The sequence below is a fragment of the Micrasema longulum genome, unplaced genomic scaffold, assembly GCF_059751315.1.
Source record: "Micrasema longulum isolate JH-2025_06_02 unplaced genomic scaffold, ASM5975131v1 h1tg000859l, whole genome shotgun sequence".
In the NCBI taxonomy this organism is placed as follows: Eukaryota; Metazoa; Arthropoda; class Insecta; order Trichoptera; family Brachycentridae; genus Micrasema; species Micrasema longulum.
The window spans coordinates 602511-627971 of NW_028278051.1; the positions used below are offsets into that span (position 1 = coordinate 602511).

At 33.7% G+C, this 25461-nt stretch overlaps 1 protein-coding gene across 3 annotated transcripts in view; it reads right to left on the reverse strand.

Annotated features, from left to right (window-relative positions):
* The window catches only part of pbl (epithelial cell transforming 2 pebble), a 149370-nt gene that overhangs the window by 25547 nt on the left and 98362 nt on the right, over nucleotides 1-25461 (reverse strand). For 2 of the 3 annotated variants that reach the window (XM_088231179.1, XM_088231178.1), the window contains exons 3-8: nucleotides 14236-14374; nucleotides 13184-13396; nucleotides 12291-12434; nucleotides 3570-3701; nucleotides 1483-1744; nucleotides 1248-1369 (exon numbers count right to left, since the gene is read on the reverse strand). In XM_088231179.1, coding sequence (XP_088087305.1) covers nucleotides 1248-1369; nucleotides 1483-1744; nucleotides 3570-3701; nucleotides 12291-12434; nucleotides 13184-13396; nucleotides 14236-14374 — 1012 coding nt within the window. Of the gene's footprint in view, nucleotides 1-1247; nucleotides 1370-1482; nucleotides 1745-3569; nucleotides 3702-7029; nucleotides 8419-12290; nucleotides 12435-13183; nucleotides 13397-14235; nucleotides 14375-25461 lie in introns of all 3 variants that reach the window. The other variant, XM_088231180.1, reaches the window with a different exon arrangement.

The window sequence follows — 25461 nt, forward strand, 5'->3', positions numbered from 1 at the left end:
TTATGTATTGTCACAAAAATGTTTTCTTTTTACGTATGGTCCCAAATGAGTTTTTTTTTAATGACTCCTGGGAGTATAATATGGACTATATGTATTATATGTTTTATTATTAAAAAAAATACAAAATCTACAATTTTACAAATTGCCTGGAGAGAAAATAAGAAACACAACTAAATTGCGAAACTTGAGGAAAGTAAATCTGGACTTCGTATTACGGATTGTTATTTAAAATAACCAAGCTATGAAAAACATTAAATGATACATCGCGGGTATTCTGCGAAAAAGAACTCCATTCCATTCCTTCCATACCTATTCTTTTAAAAATAACAAAAAATATATTTATTTTTACAAATTTAATAAATGTTTTTATTATTTTTATAAATGCCTTTAACTGGCGGTATGCACAAAACAAAAATCTTTCAAGTGCAAATGATTCAATTGATTTTCGGCATAGGTAAATGAAAATAATTATCAATTAGATTATATTACATATATTATGGTTATGGTTTGTTCTTACTGTGGGAACTACGCTTCATTTTCTGTAAAAGCCCTCTGGGTGTATATAATGCTAACAAATAGATAAATAAACCGGCCCTAAAATCTGATCACATTTAAAAGCTGGCATTAAAATCAAAATTGGCAAAAATCAAAAGGGTAGGCAATATGGTGAATGTTACACAGTACGTAAAGTGGCCACTTAAACCAGCCAATGACAGATCATAAGCCCTGTAAATGCCTAAACTTCCATATTCCCTTCTATAAAATGTTCTCCATCCCTGTCGTAATTTGTCAATCTCAATGACTCTCTAGGGGGTGAAATCCAGTCTTTTGTCTACAAACATTTGGACAAACTCTAAATATTGTAATAAAACCTGGTCCAATTGGAAAATTGATTCTAGGCGTTGCTTAGTATGTAAAGAAATTTAATTGGATGAATCTCTCCACAACAATAAAGGTTTCAGCTCTTAAACTTCACTAAAATCAATAGATGGAAGAATTGAAGAAATATGGATGTTCGAGCATAGGCAAAATGATGAATGTTACACAGTGTTTAAAGTGGCCACCTAAACCAGCCAATGACAAGTCATAAGTCCTGTAAATGCCTAGACTTCCATATTCCCTTCATTAAGGTATTTTCCATCCCTGTTGTAATTTTTTAATGAAAATATAGGTTTTTTCTACAAAATATGTTGAAAGGGGTGGTTTGGGAACACTTTTTTGAAGAATCGAATTGCAAATACACTCACAGTGACTATGGTGTGAAGGATCCCAACATAGTTGGATTCTGTCTGTAGGAGTTCCATGAACACTTGTTGGCGCGGGCTCATCAGCTTTCTGGCCGCATCACTAACACTCACGCACTCCACTTCTGTAAAACAAAAGAAAAAAAAAAAATTAAACAAACCAACCACTACACTACGAGGCGGACTCATCCCCATTCGAGTTCCTTTTTCAATCCAGAAGAAATTATGGGATATTTACCGTCGAGTAGGCTCTGCTTCCCGTCCGGACTCTGCGTGCAGTCCAGCAGGTTCCCGCTCAGGTTCTGCAGCACGCCGTCGCCCAACGAGGAGCGCCGCTTGTGCAGCGCCGCCTCGGGCCCGCCGCGCCGGCGCTTCAGCCGCGCCGACCGCGCCCCGCCCGGCGCCGGCGTGGTGGGCGGCGAGCCCCCGCGGGCCCCACCCGCGGACGACAGCGAGCCGCGGGACGACCGGCGTGATGGGGACGTCTGCGACTCCAAGTACTGAGGTGAATAAATCAATTTTACACTGGGAGTTTAGTGATGATTTATTTATCTGGATTATTATGCCTTTAGTACGCTTTGCCAAAGACTCCAGGTACTGGGGCGAATGTGGAAATTTCATGGTAAAAGTTTGGTGATAATCAAATTTTTCAGGATTATTGTGACATTAGTTTTTTTCTTTGAAAATGATAAGGGTGGTAAAATATAAACAATCAAAAATATTTCTGTATATTATTTACAAAATGAACAAATTACTTTATTTATTAATTGAATAAATAATTCTAATAAAAAAAAAAAATAATGATGTTCTTTTAATCTAAAATACTTTCTAAATTATTCCTTGTAAACATGAAAAAGTTGCAAAACTGGACGCCATTCTGAGTAATTAACACTTGAGGATTTTTGACAAAAACAATACCCATTGAAGTCTGCCGAAAGAATGATACGGCTAAGGAATATGCTAGAGAGAAGCTTAAAATTATTGCCAGTTTAAAAAAAAAACATTTTCAGGGTAAAAATTTGAAATCAGAAGTCCACATGTGTCCCGGGACGCCCATGCTTAGGAAAGTTACTTTAAACAACATTGTTTTAAAAACAAGAGCATCTTGCTGCATAAGGTTAAAAGTGTAAATACACTGGACTCCTGATTTATGTACATTCTACTAACAGATTGGAGCAAGATTCCATGTCTTGAGCGGTCAGGTTTTAAACCACAATTACAAAATTGAATGGGGAAATATCAGATACTAGGAATGCGAAAAAAATATGTGAAATGGATTGTGAAAAATTAATTGTGTTTTCAAAATCAATTTGGATATTGTGGATAAATGTTTTCATACATAAACCTTTAAAATCAAATTGTTAAAAAATATGTCTTTACAAGGCCTTGACAATTGAGATGTCAAGATTTAATAATTAAAATGGTTTATTAACAAAAATAACAGTTTCTTTATCTACTACATACACACTTAGGTAATAGATTTCTCTGAATCATGTCTAGTCTGCCTAACTAGGTGCAACCTGTTTTAAGGCAGACATTTTTATGTAAAATAAACAATAACAATACTACCAACTAGTTAGTTTATTATAAACTTATACAATATTAATTTATACCATTTATTATTTAAGAATGTTTTTGAGTAAATGTTCCGATTTTTCTCTACCCAAACCCAGTAACCAATTTTTACAAAATTGTTTAATTAAAACCGGGTCATGGTTTTGCAATGTTCGGGTAACAAATTGAATATTTTGGGGCCTCGAAACCTGACATTTCTTTGCCCGAATTCAGAATTTGTGACGATGTTCTATTTAAATTTAAGCGGTTACAAACAAAGTTAAAAATTTAACCGAATCGTGACGTATTAGGAGTGGATCATTAATGCAATGGACCATTTTCGCAGGAATCAATTATAAATGAGATTATATTTTTATGCTACTAATAAGTACAAACACGTACAGTATTTCATAGACAAACTTAATTCATTTAAAATTATTTTTAAAAATATAAAAAAGTGATATTTCCTCAGAGTAATAATTCCCTGGAGAAGCCCTTAAGCTCTATTGCATAGAACAAAAGCTTTCCAAATTTTTGGTTCAGTTTTAGTTTGGTTTTTAGTTTAATAACAAACGTGTAACGGACGGCTTCGGTTAGCGCTTCTCATTGCAGTAATCTGTAGTTAACTTTGTGGTCAGTAGTCAAAGAATGGTTTTTCTTCATGTGAATGAAACTATTATGTTATTACTCTAAGGATATTTCCCTATTATGATCATTTATAGATGCCAAGATGCAAAAACAGATTTTACTGATTTTGTGTTTTGTACTTACATCCTCAAAGAGGTAATCCTTCTCATCTTGAGCTTCTTCATTCTGCACTGAAGCCCAGAACCATTCTGCCTTTACAACATGCGCTGTGGCATTAGCATCGGGTAACGTCTGTGTGTGCTGCTCATCCACAACCTAATAAGACAAAAAATAATGAGACACGTATGAAATGAAAGTATGGCAGTATCGAAAAATCCCAAGTAACAAACAAAAACTAATAGCATATTTTCTACGATTGTCTACTATTATCTAGTTACTGTCTACCTCATGGTCAGCCTACATTTGCCCACTTACAAGAGGTCTCGGGTTCCATTCCCGACACAGTAAACATAAGATATATAAATAATGTAACTAAATATTTTCTCTGTGTAAAATCACCAAATAAATTTAATCTGCCGGCCGGTTTCAGAACACGACTGTTCCAACAAGGCTTAAAAATAAACTTATTTTTATTGAAAATATTTAGTTACAGTATTTAACATAGAAAATCAAAATCCCTCTATCCCACCTGCTGACAAGCCTCAAAATAGAGGCTTAGCAGGTTACTCCTTTTAAAAATAAAAAAACAATAATTTTAAAATGTTATTTAACACGGCAATATTTCACAGTCCCTAGACACACCTGAAACGTGATTAACATGGAAAGTTAACAGAGGTATCTTCTATCATTAATAAAGTGAAATTGAATTTTCTGTAAGAAAATGTGTTCATTTGATTGAAAATATGAAGTCGGAAACTAAAATTTTATGTTTCAAAATTATTTTATATGAATTTCAACTTTTCATTCAAAAAACTATCTTTTAATTTACAATTATCTCCAACTGTGTATGAAATAAAAGCGAAGTTTATGAATGAAAATTTTAATAAAAACTAGAAGTATTTTAGTATTTTCAAAAAATTATGTGAATATTATTTTTTTTCTACGGAAATTATCTTTTACTTTATAGACAATTGAAGATAGCTCTGTTAACTTCCCACTGTAATCGGGGTCCTGAAGCGTAAGATTGATTATCTTATTTTCATGTAATAAACTAATATGCTACTCTTGGTTTACGAATAAAGCTATTATAATGTGAATAATATTAGCAAGTATACAAAATATTAACCTTAAAATTCTCGAGGTTTTTTTTTTCTCGTTTACTCATTTCTATCTACGATTGATCTTAAAACCATACGCAAGTATTTTAACAAATTTCTCAGTAAGAGAAGTCAAAATAATATCGCTTATTACTATATCGATCATCTATCACATAAAGGTAAGGCGATCGGTCGTACGCTTCAGTTGCCAGTCCAGAAACAATAAAATAATGCAGTGTAAAACCAATCCGGGATTTAACCCGATGGAATATTTCAATTCAAAAGGATGAATATACCTAAAATCATGGCACTATTTTTAAATGATAATATAACATGATTTTTAAATTTATTTTTAATTAACTGTTATCAATGTAAATTGTCTTTTTCGGATGAACCTGCGTAGGTTAAATTCGTTTTGACGTTTCAGCTACTTGAAGGGCCCAACTTGGCCAAATTCAAACTACACGGGATCACCCGAAGAAGACAATATATGTTTATTATTATTTATTTTCATGATATACAGTTGGTAGATTAATTAATGATAAATTATGATGTATGTATATTATTAAATGTATATTATATAAAATGTTATTTAAGGCACATGCATAAACATATCAATAGTAAAAAAAAAGCTAAATGATTGATGCGTCTCTTTAGCCAAAATTTTGTTTTATGGTAGAACTCCGAGTATCCGAACTCCGGTTATCTGGATTGGCAAATATCCGAATTGTCATCAGGCAATAAAAAATAAAGGAGATGTTATAAAAACAAATAAAAAAGGGTGCTGGCGGCCGGCGCACCAGCAATTAACTTTGCTGGACATGTTTCAGTAAGCTTTTAATGAGATTCCGATTCGCTGTATTAGTTCAAAAGCAATAAAAGGGTGATCTTAGAGTTTTTGCGTTTTCTTTTCAAACATTGCCTCAATTTAACGGTTAATCCGTTATCTGGATTTCTGCACATCCAGATAACTTCTGGCGCTCATTATTCCGGAGAATTGGAGTTTTACTGTATATACATACCATCTCTCAAAGGAATTTAAGCTGCGTCGTATTTTATTTTATTTTTTTTTAAAGGAAAAAAAAATTGAGTTCTTATGATTTACCCAAATATTTCATTTTGAGGGCCATTTTCAAGGAGTTGAAATAACTCACTATTAAAAAATTCGAAATTCGAAACACAGACCTTTGGTCCGTGAGTCCGAGACACTAGCCACAGGACCACAACCCGATTCTATGAGTCGACACCCATGTATATCGGACATAAATTTTAGCATTAAAACCCTTGCACGACGTTTACAAAATCGATGGATTTGTATTACACAAAATTGGGCTTATTTTTACTATTATTTATCCTACATATCCCTAATAGTTTTGCATATAGCACTTGTATTACCTGCATTATTTTAGAATTGATTCAAAATAAAAAGTTTTAATAGTTTTTTCATTTTTAAAAAGCTTTAATTGTCTCTCCTGCTTACGAAACATCAATCATTAAGCCTTTTTACCATTGGCATATAATATATAATGTTAGTAATATTGTGTTAAGTTTAATAAATGTAAATTGATGCATACCACTCACTAAGAACCAAAACATTATTTATACATTTGAACTATTTATATTTTTATCACACAACTAGTGAAATGTAGTTTACTAACTTGTGCCAGAAATCCGATGATATAATACAAAACTTAGTAGAAATACTGCAGAAGAAGATTAAAAATTGGATAATTTTAGATAAATAACAATTTTGTTCTAATACTAATAAACTACTCAAATGACAAAATATTATGTGGCACTTTATGATATATTTCATGAAAATGTTTGGCGCTAAAATGGTTAATAGCAATGTAGTGTGAAATTATATAGAATTGTATTCGTAGATTATTCTTATGCCAAAACGTCCTTTTAAAAATTTGAATTTTCTAGGTAAATTCCATTTGGTTATTAGGGAGCAAGATGCAACAACATCCCTCATCGACTGCGTTTAGGAATAAGGCAAAAAAAAAACACAATATTGTAAAAAGTAATTTATCTAGTCAGGTGGATCTTATACACATTTTAACAAAGGTATATGAGTCACAGACATCTACTAACGTTAAGTTTTTGCATCAGAATGTGTATAGGACCCATGTAATTGATTGAAAAACCTGTTTAAAATAATAAAAACCGTTTTCCGGTTTATTGTTTGAGGGAATTGTGGTTTGAATCCTTTTTCCCCGATAGTCGTCGATTCATCTAAACATTTTTTGTCTTGTTAGTACTACTATTAAATAAAAACAGCGTGAAAATTTTTGAAAGCATACAGTTAGTGAGACAATATACATATATTTACAGAAGCAGAGAACAAAGCAACAGGAATAAAAACATGATAAATGTGTTAGTACCGAGAGCAACGAGCGGTTCAGGGCAATGGTGATGAGCTCTTGCTTCCCCGGATGTTTTCTGACTTGGGATTGGTCGGGTTTATGTGCCCGAGCTCCATAGGGATTGGGAGAGAAGGCGCTAGAAGCGAAGGGGGAATTCGCAGAAGCCGGTCTTTTAGGTTTACCCATGGGAGTCTTGAAAATCAGCGGAGACGAGTCAAGATTTGAATTACTGTCCAATTCGTTGTATTCCGATATTCGGGTCAGTGGGGTTTTGTTGTCGGTGGGGGATATACTCGCCGTTTTCGGGGAGCCTTTTGTCACGTCGGGTAGTTTGAAATCTTCGTCGTCGCTTTCGCTGTCTTTAGTGCGCTTCTCGTACTTCTTTTTGCGTTCACCTCTGAACGACGCCGTCAAGGATTTCATGCTGCGGCGTATTTTGGATACTGATTTGGCGGTTTTGCCGCCTCGGAGGGAACAGAAAGAAATGTCAAAAAGCCCGGAACTGGAGAAGAAGGATCTATCCCCTTTAGCTGTGCTACTAATCGAACACATGGATATGTTATCTTCGTCTTTTCTAGGAGATGGAGTCGATGTTATGTAATCGGTGGAGTCAAGTTTGTCATCATCATCGTTTATGCCCTCCTCACCCTTGGATTTTTTCTTCTTCAATAAGGTTTTGCATATTGCCGGTTTATCTTTTCCCTTGAATCTAAAAGAGTCCTTAATTTTAAGTCTTTTGAACGGTGATTTCCAATTGTTTTCTTCGACAGCTTTGATCGAAGTGTCTCCATCGAGTATTTCAATTTCAAAATTAGATTCGGCGGAATTTCGGCATCTTTTTTTGCTGGAAGCGGTGGTGGAAATACTAATATTTGTTCCACTCCCCATACTCGGAAGGATCAAACTATCTTTTTCTGATTTAAAAAGTCTCAATAAACACTGGGTGCTGATGGCGTTATCGCTCATATTCAACAGGGACTCGTTCATATCGATAATGGGACGGCGCTTCAGTTTTTTCATATCATCTTCCGCATTATCGTAACTATACATATCACGAATGCTTTTATTTTCGTCGGACCCGCTTACGTAGGACTCATTATGTTCACACTTTTCGAGGAGCAGATTCTCACTCAAGCGCCTGAGCCCGTCCGGGCTCATGTGTTCTAGCTTATAAGAGCTGAATTTGGAATCATCTAACTCGTCGACATTAGCAACAGCGGGTTGCGTCGTGCCATGCAGAGAAGGCGAGACGTCGTTAGTTTTGTGACTCGAGAGCTTTATTTGCGGCGAGAGTAGCTTTATGAGTCGACCGAGGGTTATGTCGTCGGCGTTGGTGATGTCGGGAGTTTGGTTAGGGGTGGGGGAGAAGGGAGGCGAGCGGTCGTACATTCTGCCATTGGCCACAACCTGAAACATGGTGCGCAATACACAAGGGTGAGGGGGCGAACACAGCCTGACAACACATCCACACAGACCACTAAACACGCAACATTTAAGATTTTACAACTTTATAAAACAAACAAAAAATGTGAATTGTGATTGCTACATGTGCCAATGTACGAGTGATTCAAATTGAGTTTTTTTGTTAAAAATAACTGTAATAATCATTCTTCAAATTTACATTCATTTCAAATCAACTTATTTTGTGAACTTTGTAATAGCATCAAATCTTAGAAATTGCCTTGATAAAGTGTACATGTTTAGTAAAAAGAAAAGTGATATTTTTGAACAATGGCTTGTCATGTTAGAATACAACGATAAGCTTCCTGCCTCGCACAACTTGAGGTAAAAATGTGAATTGTAAAGCAGCGCAAAAGGCGTGTGAATTGAATTGTTTGCATGCTGATTGGACTTACATTAATATGTATGAATACCTTACCTATACCAAATAGGAAAATGATTTAATTAGAAACTCGTATTCTCTTGAGCTCCAATTGTTGTTGACACATTCATACTACAATCGAAGACCTCGCTCTAAAAACGTCAATGTCCAAAATTGTCCAAAATCGTGTTATTTGATTATGTTATTCTGTCTACAAGTCCATACAATCATTCTTTCCAAATACTTGTAAAAAAAATTAATAAGAACCTAAAATTTACTGTTCAAAATACGGTGTTTTTGTGAAAATTTTCCACATCAATTCGCGAGGTAATTACTACAACTAGGTAGATTCAAAATGTGCATTTGTTAGTTACCCACTAAAACACATTTTTTTATTCTCATCCATGAATGCTACAAATAGACATGTCGTGCATTCAAATTATAATTTTTATTTTTATTTTAAAGGAATAACCCGCTAAGCCTTTTTCAGAGGCTTGTCAGCAGGTGGGGAATAGGATGTAGAAGGAAGTTATGGAAAATATGCCACAACACCCAGACCAATTGAGAAAATATCTTTCTTGGATTTTTTCTTGCGACTGGCGGGTATCGAACCCGCGACGCTAGTTTCACAGTTAGCTGTCTTACGAACTGCGCCACGGCGCCTGTCTGTGTATATGATTCTACAAATGAGTGTTTTTAGTGGGTAACTCAAAAATGCACATTTCAAAGTTACCTTACGAATTAATTATTATTATTTTTATTTTTTTAAATAGAAAAATGAAATATTTGCATTCTTATTGTTTAACCAAATATTTCGATTTTGGGGCCATTTTCAACGAGTTTTAAACAACCCACTATTAGAAAATGGGAATCAAGTTGGGGTAGGCTGAGGTTTGAACCTCGGACCTCTGATATGTGAGTCCGCAACACTAGGCAACAACCGATTGAAAACAGAAAATATCATTTAATCAAAATAGTGCCACTATAACTCATTGTTTGACAGTTCAAAAGGTGTTTTAGATAGCTTGTTATATGCATTTTTAGCAGAGTTTACTCAATATTTATACAAATCTAAATGTGGAAAATAAACTCATATACATGGTTCTAAAAAAACACTATTTTTATTTCAACCATTCATACTAATTTCTTCATAGTTTGCATTAAAACAACAAAGATCCAAATATTGTCCAAAAACAGCAAATGTCACACTGATATTTGGTTTAATATTTAACATACAGTATGTATAAAATGTTCAAATTCTATACAGTGTACCAAAGCATATATGAGGGCGTTGGAAGCAAAGATAGTAACCAAAGATGGTAGTAGTAGAAGATAAAAATATTTTTGGAGGTTATGATGTCATTCTGTAGTTTATCAACTTTATTTTTATAAAAAACATGAGTTGAGTTGCAAATGTAGTTTAAAATCATACTTCTGATGGTTTGAAAGCAAACATAGCAATATCCATCAGCCATTTTATTCGACCAATGACAGGTTGAGATTTAAAGTTTCAAAATCGCCGTGCCGCCATACCAATATTAAGAAAGTTTTTCGAATTCATGTTTCTTTTAAAGCTAATTTATTAGTATCTTAAAGTTTAAGTTCAGTGAAAATAACATTTCTAACATAAAGACTCTCTTTGGCATTAGTGTAGCAGTTTTTGTTATTTTTCTCGAAAACACCAAAACGGGAATTTGCTATCTTTGCTTCCAATGCCCTCATATATATGATTTTATTTAATGAAAAGGTATAAAAACCATAGTAAAACCGTGGCATTCTGTTTCAGATTTTTTGGTTTGTGACATTGAGGTTTTTAAAACGAGGTCTTCGATTTACAGTCAGACGTGACAAATCCCACAGCCAACCTTAGCACCTCATGGATTAATATTAGTTCTACGACACCCAAATCCAAACAGAGTAAAGCGGCAAGAATATACAATCGTCAAGTATACCGTGCAATGTCTTCTGATACTAAGAGAGGTTGACTAAATCAAATTAACGAGACAGTTTCAAAGGACCGGTTGTTTCGGTAGGCAGTTACTTGACATGTGCAGATGTAAGAGCAGCGAGACATTCAGCTATTTGTAAAAGTAAGCAACGTATAGGGTCAATCACATCGCAAGATGCTAAGGTCAGCAATGAAAGAAACTCCCGTACAAAAACACTGTACAAGATAAGACAGAAGCATTGTGTAAATATTTATGGAAAATAACCACCGTGTAAAATAACATGCCTCACTTCAAAATAAGCAAACAAAAAAAAAATTATCTTTTTTGAAACTGTGGACCCTTTCCCTTGGAAATGAATAAAACGTTTTAATCTCAGTATTGTAGGAGCAATAAAAATGTAACAGAATATACTTTTTTTTTATACAGGTAGAGCTGAAGATTATTTTAAAATTTTGATAATAATAATACCTAATTTTAATTCCAACCCTCGAGGTGGTAAGTGCAAGCCTCTAAGGTTCATATAAAAAAAAAACATTAACATCATTTGTACATATTTATTAAAAATTAATGTATTTATACAAACTTATAAAAATGAGAAGATAACTTAAGAAACAAAAAACAAAAAAAAAATATTAATAAAAAATAATGTCTTAACATTAATGCAAAGGTTGATGCTATTTTTTTTTAAACTCAAGTTTATATATTTTGGTGATCTTACTCTAATTTTATTGAACTTTATTATAATATATTTTGATAAAATTTATATGATGATTTGAGATTGAAATGTTTCCACGGACGCCCTAGTTGCATGACACAGAGTGCATGTTTTACTTTACGTACTAAATATGATCTTATAGAATTATTGCCATTTGGATTATTGAGGATATTGCAAAAGCTGTCATTATATGCGTGGAGAAACATCGTATTGAGCTATAAAATTGTTTCAATTTTAAAAATATGACTGGAGTGAGAAAAGGTTTTGTTTCAATTTCGCAGGAAAAATTAATTTCAAGAAACTTGTTTACCGTTGAATCATTCATCAAGAAGCGTTTTGTGCGCAGACATTTCCAGAAAAAATTTGGTCACCAAAATTGTCAACACGGCTGTAGCTAAAAGCTCTTTATTATTGCCAATTTAAAAACTTTTCAGTTGAAATGAAGAATAAATATGCAAATCTTCTGTGGCATAATAAGAGGTATGTTAGCTTTGAAAAGAAAATGTTTTAAAACAAAAAGAAATTTCTCTCTCAAAGAAATCTTAATTGTTGTACTGCTGATCTTTGGCTCTTATGACTTATGAGTTTGCCAAATACTGGCATAGGAGATGCTCACCGAGTCGAGGTTGGAAAAGGCTTATTTAAATATATGTACAGTGTACTCGCCTCCTCTACAAGCCGCTTGTGCAATATTAAATCAAAATCTTGCATATTTACTTGTGAAGTGGAGTATATTATTTTACAGTGACGGTTACGGTGAAGAGGATAACAATCGAAGGGTGCGAATACTCACGACGTGCGAACAGTTGGCGTCTTCGAGGGAGGCGGTCTCTCCGCCGTTCTTCAGCAGAATCTCAGTCATGTGCTGGTGCTCCTCATCCGGGAATCCGACAAAGCACACCCTCGCTCCCAGGAACACTTTGAGCTTGTGCTGGGCCTGAAAAATTGCATAAATATAACATTTTGTAATAATACTCTTTGTAAAATAAGACAATAACCAATGTAGGGTACAAGGCAAAAAGGGGCCCATTAACAAAGAATGAATTTAATAGGAGAGCAAAAGGAAGAATGAAAATCTTATATGCTATCTTAATGGATTCATATATCTAACAAAATACGGAGAAAAAAAACTAACAAAAACGTCAACATTAAATAATAAAAAAAACTATTTCCTTGAACAGACCAAAATAAGCTTATTTACTAATGTCATCAGCCAAGCACCGTATTTTCCAGACCAGGCTACGTCTGACTTTTTTCCTTTCCCAAGACTAAAATTGCTATTAATAAGAACGCGCTTTGAGACGATTGATGCCATAAAAGAGAATTCGCTACGAGAGCTAAAAGCCATACCTTTGCAGGCCTATGGAAAGTGCATGGACAATTGGATTAAGCGTCGGCATCAATGTATCATCGCAAATGCCGAGTATTTTAAAGGGGATAAAAAAGAAATTTATTAAAAATAAATATTTTGCGTTTTTTCGCAGAATTCCCGTTCATTTTTGATCATAAGGTATATCTACTCAATCTACAAGAATAAAAAATAAGAATAAGGTACAGGGCCCGAGAAATGTTATCCAGTGACTTTATCAAACATTGAGGATCAGAACCTTGTTGGAAGTAGATCTTACGATTTCCCGAGATGGGCACCCGGATGTTTTTTTCTATTCGGACAGTACTACTACTCACCACGATGGCCTCATCAGCCGCCCGGCAGCCGGGGACGGCTCGCTGCTCCCAGCAGTAGTCCACCCAGGAGCGGGAGACCACGGGCACCCGGAAGGCGGCGGCGTAGCGGTACTTGTCCCCGCCGCAGCAGTTGGCGATGAGGTGCGTCACGCGCGCAGACATGTCCTTCCGGATGCTACCGCCCATGTGGTGGATCAGGGTGATGAGATGGGTCTGAAAAATATTCAACGCCAATCAGTACCAAATATATTTTTTTTTTATTAAGAGGATATGCGGTCTAATGCAGACAAAAAAACCATCACGCCGTTTCCCGTAGGGGTAGGCAGAGAGAATAGACAGCCATATCACTCTATCTTTGAATACAGACCTCGCTTCCTCTACATTCATACATCTTCTCATGCACGCACGCCGATTATTCCTACTCTTGACATGACCATCTTCAAGTATTTGATGGACTTGATCGTGCCATGTCTTTCTCGGTCTTCTTCGCTTTCTGCATCCATCAACATTCGCATCGTAGATCCTTTTAGCTGTTCTTTTGCTGTCCATTCACTCTACATGTCCAAACCAACGCAGTACCCCATTCATGATTCTGTTGATAATGCATGTCTCAGCCTTACACAGTTCACAGATCTCGACATTTGTGCACCTATCATACATCGTTTTACCACATTCGCCTGAGGGATCGCTTTTCGACAGCATTTAAATTTAAATGTTGAATGAAATATTTATAAGGTTATTTTTTTAAACATATTCAATTACAGGTAACTGACAAAGAATACTTTTAAAAAAATTTCAAACTTTTTAGTACAGGAAGTTTGATTTTATAGATTAATCATTATTATGGATAACTTATATAGCGCCATTTTCGTAATAAAATACCTCAAGGGCGCTTTACATAGTGATTCTTTTAACTGCTGCTAGACTGCTGAAGATAACTCAACTAATTTCCCATTATAATCAGGTAACAAGATGTTAAGTTTTTTTTTCTCTTTATTTTAAAAAATTAAAATAAACAGATGTGTTATTTTTAGAAGTTAAAGTTAGCTTACGAGCTCCTCCTTGACCCTGAAGCCGGTGAAGCAGATGACAGCCGACTTCATACTGAGGCAGTACAGCGGTCTGCTGATCTCCGGCAGGGTGCGTTCGCTCTGCGTCGACAGCTGCAGCAGTGCTGTCGGTCCCAGGATACTGCAAGCGGAATAAACAACGTCAATCAACCGAACCTTCGAATTGGAGTGGATAAAAATTCCTCTTTGAAATGTTTATATGCTCCTCAGATCATGGCTATTATTTTTATTTACGCTCTTGTTATTTACATTACACATGTTATTTATACTACACATGTAACTAAATATTTTCTTCGGTAAGCTGCCGGCCTCGCGATGTAATGGTCAGAGCGTTTGCCTACAATGCAAGAGGTCTCGGGTTCGATTCTTGACATGGTTTATTTGAAATATTTATTTAAAATGATGTTCTCACACTAGAAAATTTCATAGTCCCTGGACTGGTACCTGAAGGGTAAGACTGATCATCTTACCTTCATGTAACAAAAAAAAAAAAGATACGCTGCTATTGGTTTACTAATGCAGTACCCTATGCACCATTAAGTGTGGAAAGGGAATGATGATGATGAAGCTTCCAGGTATTTTATGCCCCTTATCCAACAGTCCCACATCCTGCCCTATATTTTTCAAATATTTTTTTACACATTTGATGGTTGAAAAGGCTTCAGAATCCCACATAATTTTTTGTTGTTGATTTAATCAAAGTTTATTATGAATTGTGATAACGCAATTAAGAATAAATATACGCAAAGCTTCTTCAACTGAATGCTGTTTTACTCGTATTTTAGTTCATGAAAAAAAATGAAATCATATTTATCCTATTGGATACATTGGCAATAAAAGGGTTAATATATCCATATGAATTAATTCTGAGCTATTTATTTATTTATGCTTTATTAAGTTAGTTCATAACGATTTAAAAACTAATAAAAACTTTTGATGACATTACAATTTTTTTTATAAAAATTTCTCAATAACATATTTTTCAAAATAATTTGAAATATTTCGATCTTTTCTATCTCCTTTATTTATTCGGGTAACTCATCGTGCGGCTTCAATCCCTTGTACAATGAGTTTTGAGATTCTGTTCTTCTCCTCATTGGTAATCTTATTATTTTTTTATCGCTTGTTTCATATGTAAGACACAGTTGGTTAAAAATTTTTGTTTTTATTTTATTCATTCCCTTAATTATTTTATGTGTAAAAATTGCTACGAATTGCTAAATTGCTAATTGCTATTGCTATCATTCGCTAATTGATCTGAAAGGATGCATTTTTTGAAAACGTATTAAGTATTTCCTAGGCATGCTTTTTTCCCATCTCAAAGATGTTCTCCATCGATGTCGTAATTGTAATATTAATAAATCTCTATAGGGTCATAGAAGTGTAATCAAGTACTTATCTACAAAAATCGCACCCCCAAAAGTAGATTTTCGTGAGTGGGAATCAGACTGTTTTGAGTTTTGAATTCAGAGTAATAATACACGACCGGCTAATAGAGTCGCCCATTTGGATAAAAACCATGCTATGATTATTACCCACGAAGTTAACTACAGTTTACAGCCATACAACGAGCCGTAAGTCTCAGGTCGAAAATTTCAAGCGCAAACCGAAACCGTCCGTTACACGTTTGTGTTAAACTAAAAACCAAACAAAAAAATTAGAATGCTCTTGTTATATGCAGTAGAGCTAAAGGGCTTGTCTTTAACCCTTCCCTCAACGTGCCAAAAACATCCGCGCGTTACGGTGCTGTGTACTCTCATTACACATGCATAAAAAATATTTTTTAATTCTCGCGAAAACGGTTCATTGCATTGGCCACGCCCCTAATACGTCACGGTTCGGTTAAATTTCGAACTTTGTTTGTGACCGTTTAAATTTTAATAGAACATCGTCACGAATCTTGACGTCACAATTGTCAAGGCTAAACATGTCGCGTTTTAATAAAGACATATTTTTAACAATTTTATTTTTAAAATCATGTATGAAAACATTTCTTCCACAATATCCAAACTGATTTTGAAAATACAATATTTTTTTCTAAATCCATTTCACGTGTTTTCATCAGTATTCGTAGTATTTTTTTTTTTTTTTTTTTTTATTCAGGAAACATACAGTACAGTTACAAAGTTTAATATTTAACACAATTGGACTTAATTCTAATAGACCAGTGAAGTTTCCATATTAAAAAGCAATTAAATGTAAGGTTAATTATGAAAGTATAAAAAAGAGAAGGAAAATGAAAACATAAATGAAAGTTGTTTAAAAATTAAAATTTAAGTGAAAAAAATATATTTTAGGGTTTGTAGTTTGTAGTGAGTATTTACAAATGGAAATAATATTAAAAATGAAGAAAATTTGTAAGAGTAATTAAGAATTAAGAATGGAAATAAAGAATGAAAAACATGCTCAGGTGTAAAAATAAAATAAAATAGTAATAACATTTTTTTTTAAAAAAGGAAAAACATAAACACATATTTATTTTAAGGGATTCAAAGAAACAATGAGAAGAATCTTTAAGTGAAATATAAGACAGTAAATTTAAATTTAGGTCAATTTAAAAAACATCTTCAAAATTAATGACACATTATAGTAAGAGCAGCAATATATTGATTTTATTAACATATATAATATAAGTAATTAAAAGTAGTTTAAAAGTATAAAAACATGCCAATGGCAGCAGAGAAAAAAGAAAAAATAAAGAAGGAATAACAAGTATAGCAAGTAATCTTTAAAATTTGAAAAAGCAATATAAGGAGAAGATTTTAAACCAAGAGAGTGATATTTATGTGATATTTCCATACTATGAGTATGATACTGCAGTGTTATTCCCATATTTTAACAGTCGAACCACGGATCTTTGATCCGTGGTTCGAATCCCACTCTACCCCAACTTGATTTCCATTTTCTAATAGTGAGTTATTTACAACTCGTTGAAAATGGCCCTCAAAATGAAATATTTGCGTAAATTATAAGAACGAAAATATTTCTTTTGAAAAAAAAAAAAAAAAATGGGCAAATATCACAAAAAAAAAGTTACGAGCGTTAATATATTTTTTTCAAATTATTTTTGCTTCCGCAAAACGGCCGATTTAGACATGCCAGTGTACTTCTGCGATTGCCACATTCGAACATACTTAAAATATTTGAAATATTATCTATCAAGAGTCATTTGTGGATTTCTCGGATTCCCGGGATCATCCTACGGGAATACCGATGTCCCACGCTACCCGCTCCCGATCGATCCGGGATGAATCTCCCCGATATTAACCGCATAAATCCATCGCACGTGACTGCAGTCACGTGACGAGTGTATCACGAGAACTTATCGTAACGTCGCGCCGCGTCGTCGGCTTCGACGTCGGAATCAAGCTAAATCGCGACAAATTAATAAAAAATATTCCCAAATTGAGTCGCACACTTTTTTACGTCAACAGCGTTAAACCATAAACCTAAGGGGAAGCGGTGGGATTGTAAATAAAAAAATAGTGTAATCCTTTTAGTTGTACCAACTTAAGATAAAACATTACACTTTGGAATGAGCTACCTCTTTACATAAAAAAGGCACATTTCTTGGCAAGTTTTAAGGAACGGCTGAAATATTCTTATAATAACATATTACAACAGAGATGAAGAACATTTAAGAGAAGGTAATATAGAAGTCTAGGCATCTACAGGGCTTATGACCTCTCAATGGCTGGTTTAAGTGGCCACTTTACACACTGTGTAACATTCACCATTCTGACCATATTTGAACATCTATATTACTTCAATTCTTTCATCTGTTGATGTTTGTGTCAAAATATTTTTGATAAATCCACCTGGTTCATGAAGAAGTATAGAAATTGAAAAAAATAACATTTTCAGGCGTTGCCTAGTATGTAGGTGATATAATTCAATTAGATGAATCTCACCCGCATAAATAAAGGTTTCAGCTCTTTAACTTCACAAACATCAACAGATGAAAGAATTGAAGGAATATAGATGTTCAAATATGGGCAGAATGGTGAATGTTACACAGTGTGTAAAGTGGCCACTTAAACCAGCTATTGACAGGTCATAAGCCCTGTAGATGCCTAGACTTCTATATTACCTTCTCTTAAATGTTCTTCATCTCTGTTGTAATATTTTAATACAAACAGCTACCCAGGGAGTTGAATCCAGTCCTTGTCTACAAAAATTTGGACAAACTCAAAATATTGTTGATTCTTATAATATGTACGTATATTCTAAGAACCTAAACTTCCCTTCTTATTATTATTTTTTTATATTCATTGTCTTTCCTGGGTCTTCTATTCTATTCTATTCTTTATTTAGATAACCAACAGCTATATTTATCTCATATATAAAACAAAACAAATTACAAATAAGCCAATTACAGGTTTTCACAAGTAGCGTCACAGTAAGTTTCTATTCTCGAACATAAAATGAACAGTAAATCAAAAAGAAAAGAAAATATATTACAAATTATTTCGAAAGCAAACGCCACACGTCACTATGATTTTTCGCAAATAAATCTATGTTTAATGATTTTGTTAGTACATTAAAAATATTAAAAGTTCGCCATAAATATGAATTTTGCCTATAATTAGATATAACAAGAGGAATATGAAGAAGAGGGTTATTCCTTAGAACTTTGGAAGAAACATTAATATAAAGTTTGCATAGTAGTTCAGGACAGTCGATTGAACCCGGGGCAATTTTCAATAGATACATTATATCAGCTATTTCACGACGTTTTTGCAGAGGTAATAAGTTATGTTTTTTACATATTTGAATATATTGATCGGGTTTAACTCAAGTTTCAACCCGAAACACATGTACTTAAGGATTTTTTAAAAAATATTTTCAATGCGTGATATCTGCACATTGTACATGGGATCCCATATTTGTGATTCTTCCTGTCTCCTTCCAAACTCATTGCGTAATCCCACATTCTTCATCGTGTAATGTGTATAACATAAGTATTTTCATTTAAGTTTATATGTACAAGTTTTATCAGTCCACAACATTGCCCTAAGATTCTATCAATTATTAGTTTTAGAGTCCTAGTAACTCAGACCAGAAACCAATCTCTATTTAAAATTTCTAGATGTTCCACTAAATCTTTTCAAAATTCATTTGTAAATAGAACCTGCAAAATGTGTGATCAGAAATTAAATTGTATTGATATTAATAACATATCTTTAACTTCCTTTAAAAATTAAATTTCCAAACATTATTAGAATTATGATGTTGCGCCTTGAATCCGCAGCCTATATTATGCAGGTTATGTGCAGTTCTGTATGTAGGCACATTATAAATGTACACTGTATGGTCAACTATAGTTGTATTATTTATTATAATGTGCAACTGTGTGACCAATATTCAAAAGTAGATATATTTTTAATAATATGTATTAAATTTACATTTCTAGTAATATTATAAGTTTTGTATGATTAATTATTTTATGTTATGTATAATTTTTATGTGACAGCTATTACAATAACAATATTATGTGGAAGCCTCTAATTGGCCTTTATGATATGTATTTATAGTATAATTGTATCTTATAAATTTATAAATGTCTGTTGGCTTTCCAATGAAATAAAATAAAATAAAAACAGCTGTTTTCGAAAACAGATAGACGGGTACATATATTTATATAAATTTTCAACCAACTTTTTTTTTCACCAGTCTGTTTTTTGGTTGGCTGGAAGATATGGCTTTTAGCAATAAGCCCGCCAAAATGCATAAGGTTGGTGCTATAGTAATTGGACACTAAATCTAATGGTCAAAAATAAATTAGCGTAAGAATTTGTCTCCATCATAAAATAGACACTTAAATGCATTTTTTTCTTAAAATGAACGCATTACATTTATTTATTTTTGACCATTAGATTTAGAATGTCCAATTGCTGTAGCGTGTCCAATTACTATAGCAATATTTTTTTACGTGAAGTTTAATAAATAACTATGATTATTAATGATGTCGGCGCGTTTCTAATACAAACAAAAAATAATCGTATAAAAAATATTTTAAAGAAACAATGCTACAAAAATTCACAAATTACTAATTGAAAAAGATCAATTCCCTTTTGATTGTTTCTGTTTCAGTTCATTTGGTTGAACGGCCTTAATGAATACGCGAATAAGTCTAGTGTCCAGCGCGGATTCGTCTCCGGGCCGATAACGGAGTAAAATATAATTGGAACTACACGGAGGGCCATCTGGGCTAAGGTCCGCTGTGCGACATTGGTCCACAGTCCGCGCGTTCGCACTCCGCGGGCGTCCTCGGCGGGCCGCGGGACGCGCCGCGGCGTCGGCGTCGCCGTCGTGAAATAACGAAAATTCCTTTTATTTTATTAGCATGCAAAATTATTTAGCAATTAGCTTAGCGTTCGAAATGCTATTAATAATATTGAAGGTTATCATAAAGTTATTCTATCATTATTATTTCCTTAAATTACTAGAGCTTTTAGTCTTTGCTATTTTCAATACCTTTGTTATTTTATTGCTTTATTTATTATTTTATATATCGAGGCTTTACTGACATAGATAATCACATTTAAAGCTTTTTTTATTCTTTCAACGCATTATTTCTCCCACAATTTTTTTTAAAGCTTTAAAATAATAATCTTTATTCTAGGCATAGCATAAAATTTAAAATTAACATCTAAACTTATATTCCCAAAATCGAAATCCAAACATGTACACTTCTCCTGAAAATGGCTTTCGTTTTGGATAACTTAATATCGTGGGTATACTGGCAAAAAGCTTTAACTCTCAAATCCCTGTTTTGAGAAATCAAGCATTTAAGTTTTTTCCAATTTTACTCCATATCTTATTTAAATATTGTAAGATGTTAAGTGCTCATTTAAGAACGTGTTTTTAATTTTTCCGTTTCTTAATTTTATATTAAGTAAATGTTTAGTTATTTAAAGCTTTTAGCCTGAATAAAATACCCGGTATACGATTTAACCTTAAATTTATATATAAAACTACAGATATATGAAATTTAATATAACTTAGTGTATTTTGCCAGATATTAGAGCGTTAAAAACTTTACAAAACTGTATCATTAAGTCAAATTCGCATATTTTCGAGTTAACGTTTTTAACGCCAGTATACCCACGATATGTTCATCCGGGACATTGAACACTCTTGGGCCACAAGAGAAATTTCTTTGAGCAAAAGTCGTACGTGTTTTTGATATTAAATAATTCAAATTACAGGAAAACCTCGTACTGATATACTCGTATTATATGAGCTGAATTTTTGTTATTAAATACCTGTATTTAAAAATATCTCATATTTTGCTTAATGTAACACGACGTAAAAAAAATTAAACAGTCTTACGGGTTAACCTAGCCGGACCGAAGGGGGGGATTCGAATCCCTCATAGACCGATTTGGTCAATTTTACTTTATGTACATAAGCATTCTGCAAACTAACAAAACGAATAAAATACACGAATGAGTAAAATATGCGTACGCGAAAACATGAACAAATTATTGCACGGTCATAAACACTTCCAACGTTTTATTCTCCTGATGCCATATAAAAGTAGGCGCTGGGGTCGTTTGGTCCCCCGTTCGGATCATGTGTAATTTTTGGATGCTTAGTGAGGGAAAGGTTGAGTAAGTTTTCTTTTCTACTTCGATAACAGTCACATAACCAAGACATCTTTAATTGGTCTCATGTTTTTATAACATTAACCCCGTTTTTATTCTGCAATAAAATTAAATAGACAGTCAGAAAATTCGGCAGTTGCTACTGTAAATTAAAAATGAATGAACAACGCTAAAATGCTAATGCTTATGATCCACAGTCGGGCACAAGGGGAAGCCGCGTGTTGAGTGTTGACTGTTGACACATTTCTGGGGCTAATAATACCATTATACGACAGAAATATGACGAGTATTTTTGACGCTGTGACGTATTTAATTTTTTTGTGAAATACTGACTTCTTCAGATTGTATTAAACTTCACTGTGACATTCAAAATATAATTCAATGGAGCAAACAAAAAAAAATATTTTTCAATGTTTCCAAATTTTTTGTAATGGCATACACAAGAGCATCCAAAACAATATACTATCGTTATCTCATGGACGGAGTGAGGCTTGAAAGGGCTTCAACGTCCAGAGATCTCGGGGTGTTGTTTGACGCTCAGTTATCTTTTAATCTTCATATAGTTAATCTATGTAATGACTCCCTTAAAATGCTCGGTTTTGTTCTTAGAAATGCCAAGATCTTTTCTAACACTCAGATTTTGAGGACATTGTATAATTCCTTGGTAAGAAGTCGTTTGGAGTTTAGTTCCATTATTTGGTCGCCACATGAGGCTCGATACTCTTTGATGGTGGAGAGAGTGCAGAAAAAATTTCTGCGCTATCTGTACCTAAAAGAGTGTGGATATTATCCTCGGCTCTTCCCAGCCGACTTTTTTCTGGGGATGCTAGGCTATCAGTCATTATGGAGGAGGAGGGACGTTCATTTGGGTGTTCACTTTTTCCAGGTGATCGGTGGTCGCATACTTAAATCAGAAATTCTGATGGATGTAGGTCTGTTCGTACCTGATAACTATCTTCGACAAAGACAGCGTCGATTGTTTTACCTACCACGATGCAGAACCAACCTGCCAATGGTTATGCCGGTTGGTAGAGCAATCTTGCTACTTAATCGCATCGCCTTGGATGTCGACATATTTCACGACAGTGGGCCTTCCCTTAGGAAAGCACTTTCTAACTTTTAATTTTTCTTTTCACATTTTGTTATATTATTTTAATAACATAACTATCTACTGTAATTTGTGATCTATTATTGTATTTAGAATGAATTGGGTCTTTTTTCTGTGATGTTCTAAATATCTGAATAAATAAATAAATAAAATGAAAAAAAATATATATTATACTGTATTATTAAAACGCGTATACTGGATAACAAAACGCAAATTCATAAAGCAAACTATTCAAACATCTTCACTTGTTAAAATTGCAGCATTTGGAACGAGAGGTAATCTCAAGAATTTGTTTTAGCCCGTAATTTAGTGGAGTGTCTTCGTCGGTGACCTGTAATTGAACGTAGTTATGCAGAAAGCAGCCAGCCATAGAAAAGTGAAACTGAGATAATAGCACTTTTGTGAAAAGAGTGAATAATCAAATCTAAACAACAATTAGAAATAAACAAATAACAACAGGGATGGAGAATACCTTCAAGAAGGGAATATGGAAGTCTAGGAATTTACAGGGCTTATGACCTGTCATTGGCTGGTTTAAGTGGCCACTTTACACACTGTGTAACATTAACTATTTTGCCTATGTTTGAACATCCATATTTCTTCGATTCTTCCATTTTAGTGAAGTTAAAGAGCTGAAACCTTTATTGTTGTGAAGAGATTCATCTGACTGAATTATTTCACATATTAGGCAACGCCTGGAAGCAATTTTTCCATTTTAAAACTTCATCTAAGACCAGTTGGTTTTATTACAATATTTGAGGACAAACTCAAAAAATGTGGATGTTCAAACATAGGCAAAATGGTTAATGTAACACAGTGTGTAAAGTGGCCACTTAAACCAGATAATGACAGGTCAAAAGCCCTGTAAATTCCTAGACTTCCATATTCCATTCTTGAAGGTATTCTCCATCCCTGTTGTTATTTGTTAATCTTAATGAGTCCAGAGGGGGTGAATTCCAGTCTTTTGTCTACAAACATTTGGACAAACTCAAATATGGTAACAATAAGAATGTTTATTACTCTAACAAATGATAGATAATGCATACATTCGTTTTTTTATAATACAAAAAAATAATTTAATTATGTATTTGACCAGTTTTGGTGATTTTTACAGTCTGGTTGAAAACACAACCTAGGATGTGCATTTTGCAGAAAACAGTTAGCCCTAGTAAAATTCTGATGTATGTTGTGTCAGTATGTATTGAACATATCATTTTATAATAAAATAAATATAACAATTTTGTTTTTAACCACTATTTTTAATTTTTTACCGACCGGTTTCAACTTTATATCATTTTATATTTATATTTATATTGGGGTACTTAATTGTAAAGAATCACTTGCTTGTATGTGATTTTTTTAGGGTTGGTTGAAGACACAAACTAAAATATGCATCTAACAGAAAACAGCCAGATCCAATATCGACTTAATAAGTAATAATTTATAAACAAAACAAACAAACCATCATGCCGTTTCACCGTAGGGATAGGCAGAGAGGATAGAACGCCATATCACTTTGTCTTTGTACTCAGACCTTGCTTCCTCTATTTATTTATTTATTGTCCGACTTATGCAGTCCATTCTGACGATGGTAAATACAATTTCTTATAATAAATACAGGTACTAATCAAATAAAATACAACTAAATCAAATTAAAGCTAGGACAAAAAAAAAATACTACCTCAAGACAAGATCCGGTCTATCTAAGTGATTCTTTAAATCTATGAAGAATGATACCTAAATTTAACTTTGAATGTAGGTGAGGTGAGATTCTTGTATTAAGACATATTTTTAATTACAGGTATTTTTAAATAAATGAATTGTCAGAATTAAAATACTTATGAATTTATCCATTTGAATTTATTTAAGAGAACTAGATTTCTGGAGACATTAATCTTCCCATCAGAATCTATACCGTAAGATTTTAATAGTGCTGTGGGTGTTTTCTGCTTATTGAGAAAATAATTAATAATAATAATATTTGGCTAATTTATATAGCGCCATTTTTGTAAAAAAAATCACCTCAAGGGCGCTTTACAATTGTATATCTAAACTTACATTCTAACTAAACTTAAGCGATATATTAATTTCCAGATTTAAAATTGAGGGTATGATAGTCTAAAGAAGTGGGATTTTAGTTGGGATCTAAACTGACTGAGACTGTCGATGATTCGCAAGTTTGAAGGCAATTGGTTCCAGGCAAAGGGGCCGGCGGCGGCAAAAGAACGATCTCCAAATCTAGTGTTTGGGGAGCGCCGGATTTCGACAAGTTTTCCTCTTCCTGAATCAAAATGCCGTTATTATGATCAACACTATTTTCACAAAGTGATTATTACAGTTTTTATATGAAAGCGATCTGGTTGTTTTTAGCAGAACAAAGAATTGACCTTACGGCACCCGATAACACTAATATCTAATTTTTTTACAAAATTGTGGTTTTCTGCATAACTACATTCAATTGAACATGTTCGCAAAACAAACATACAAACA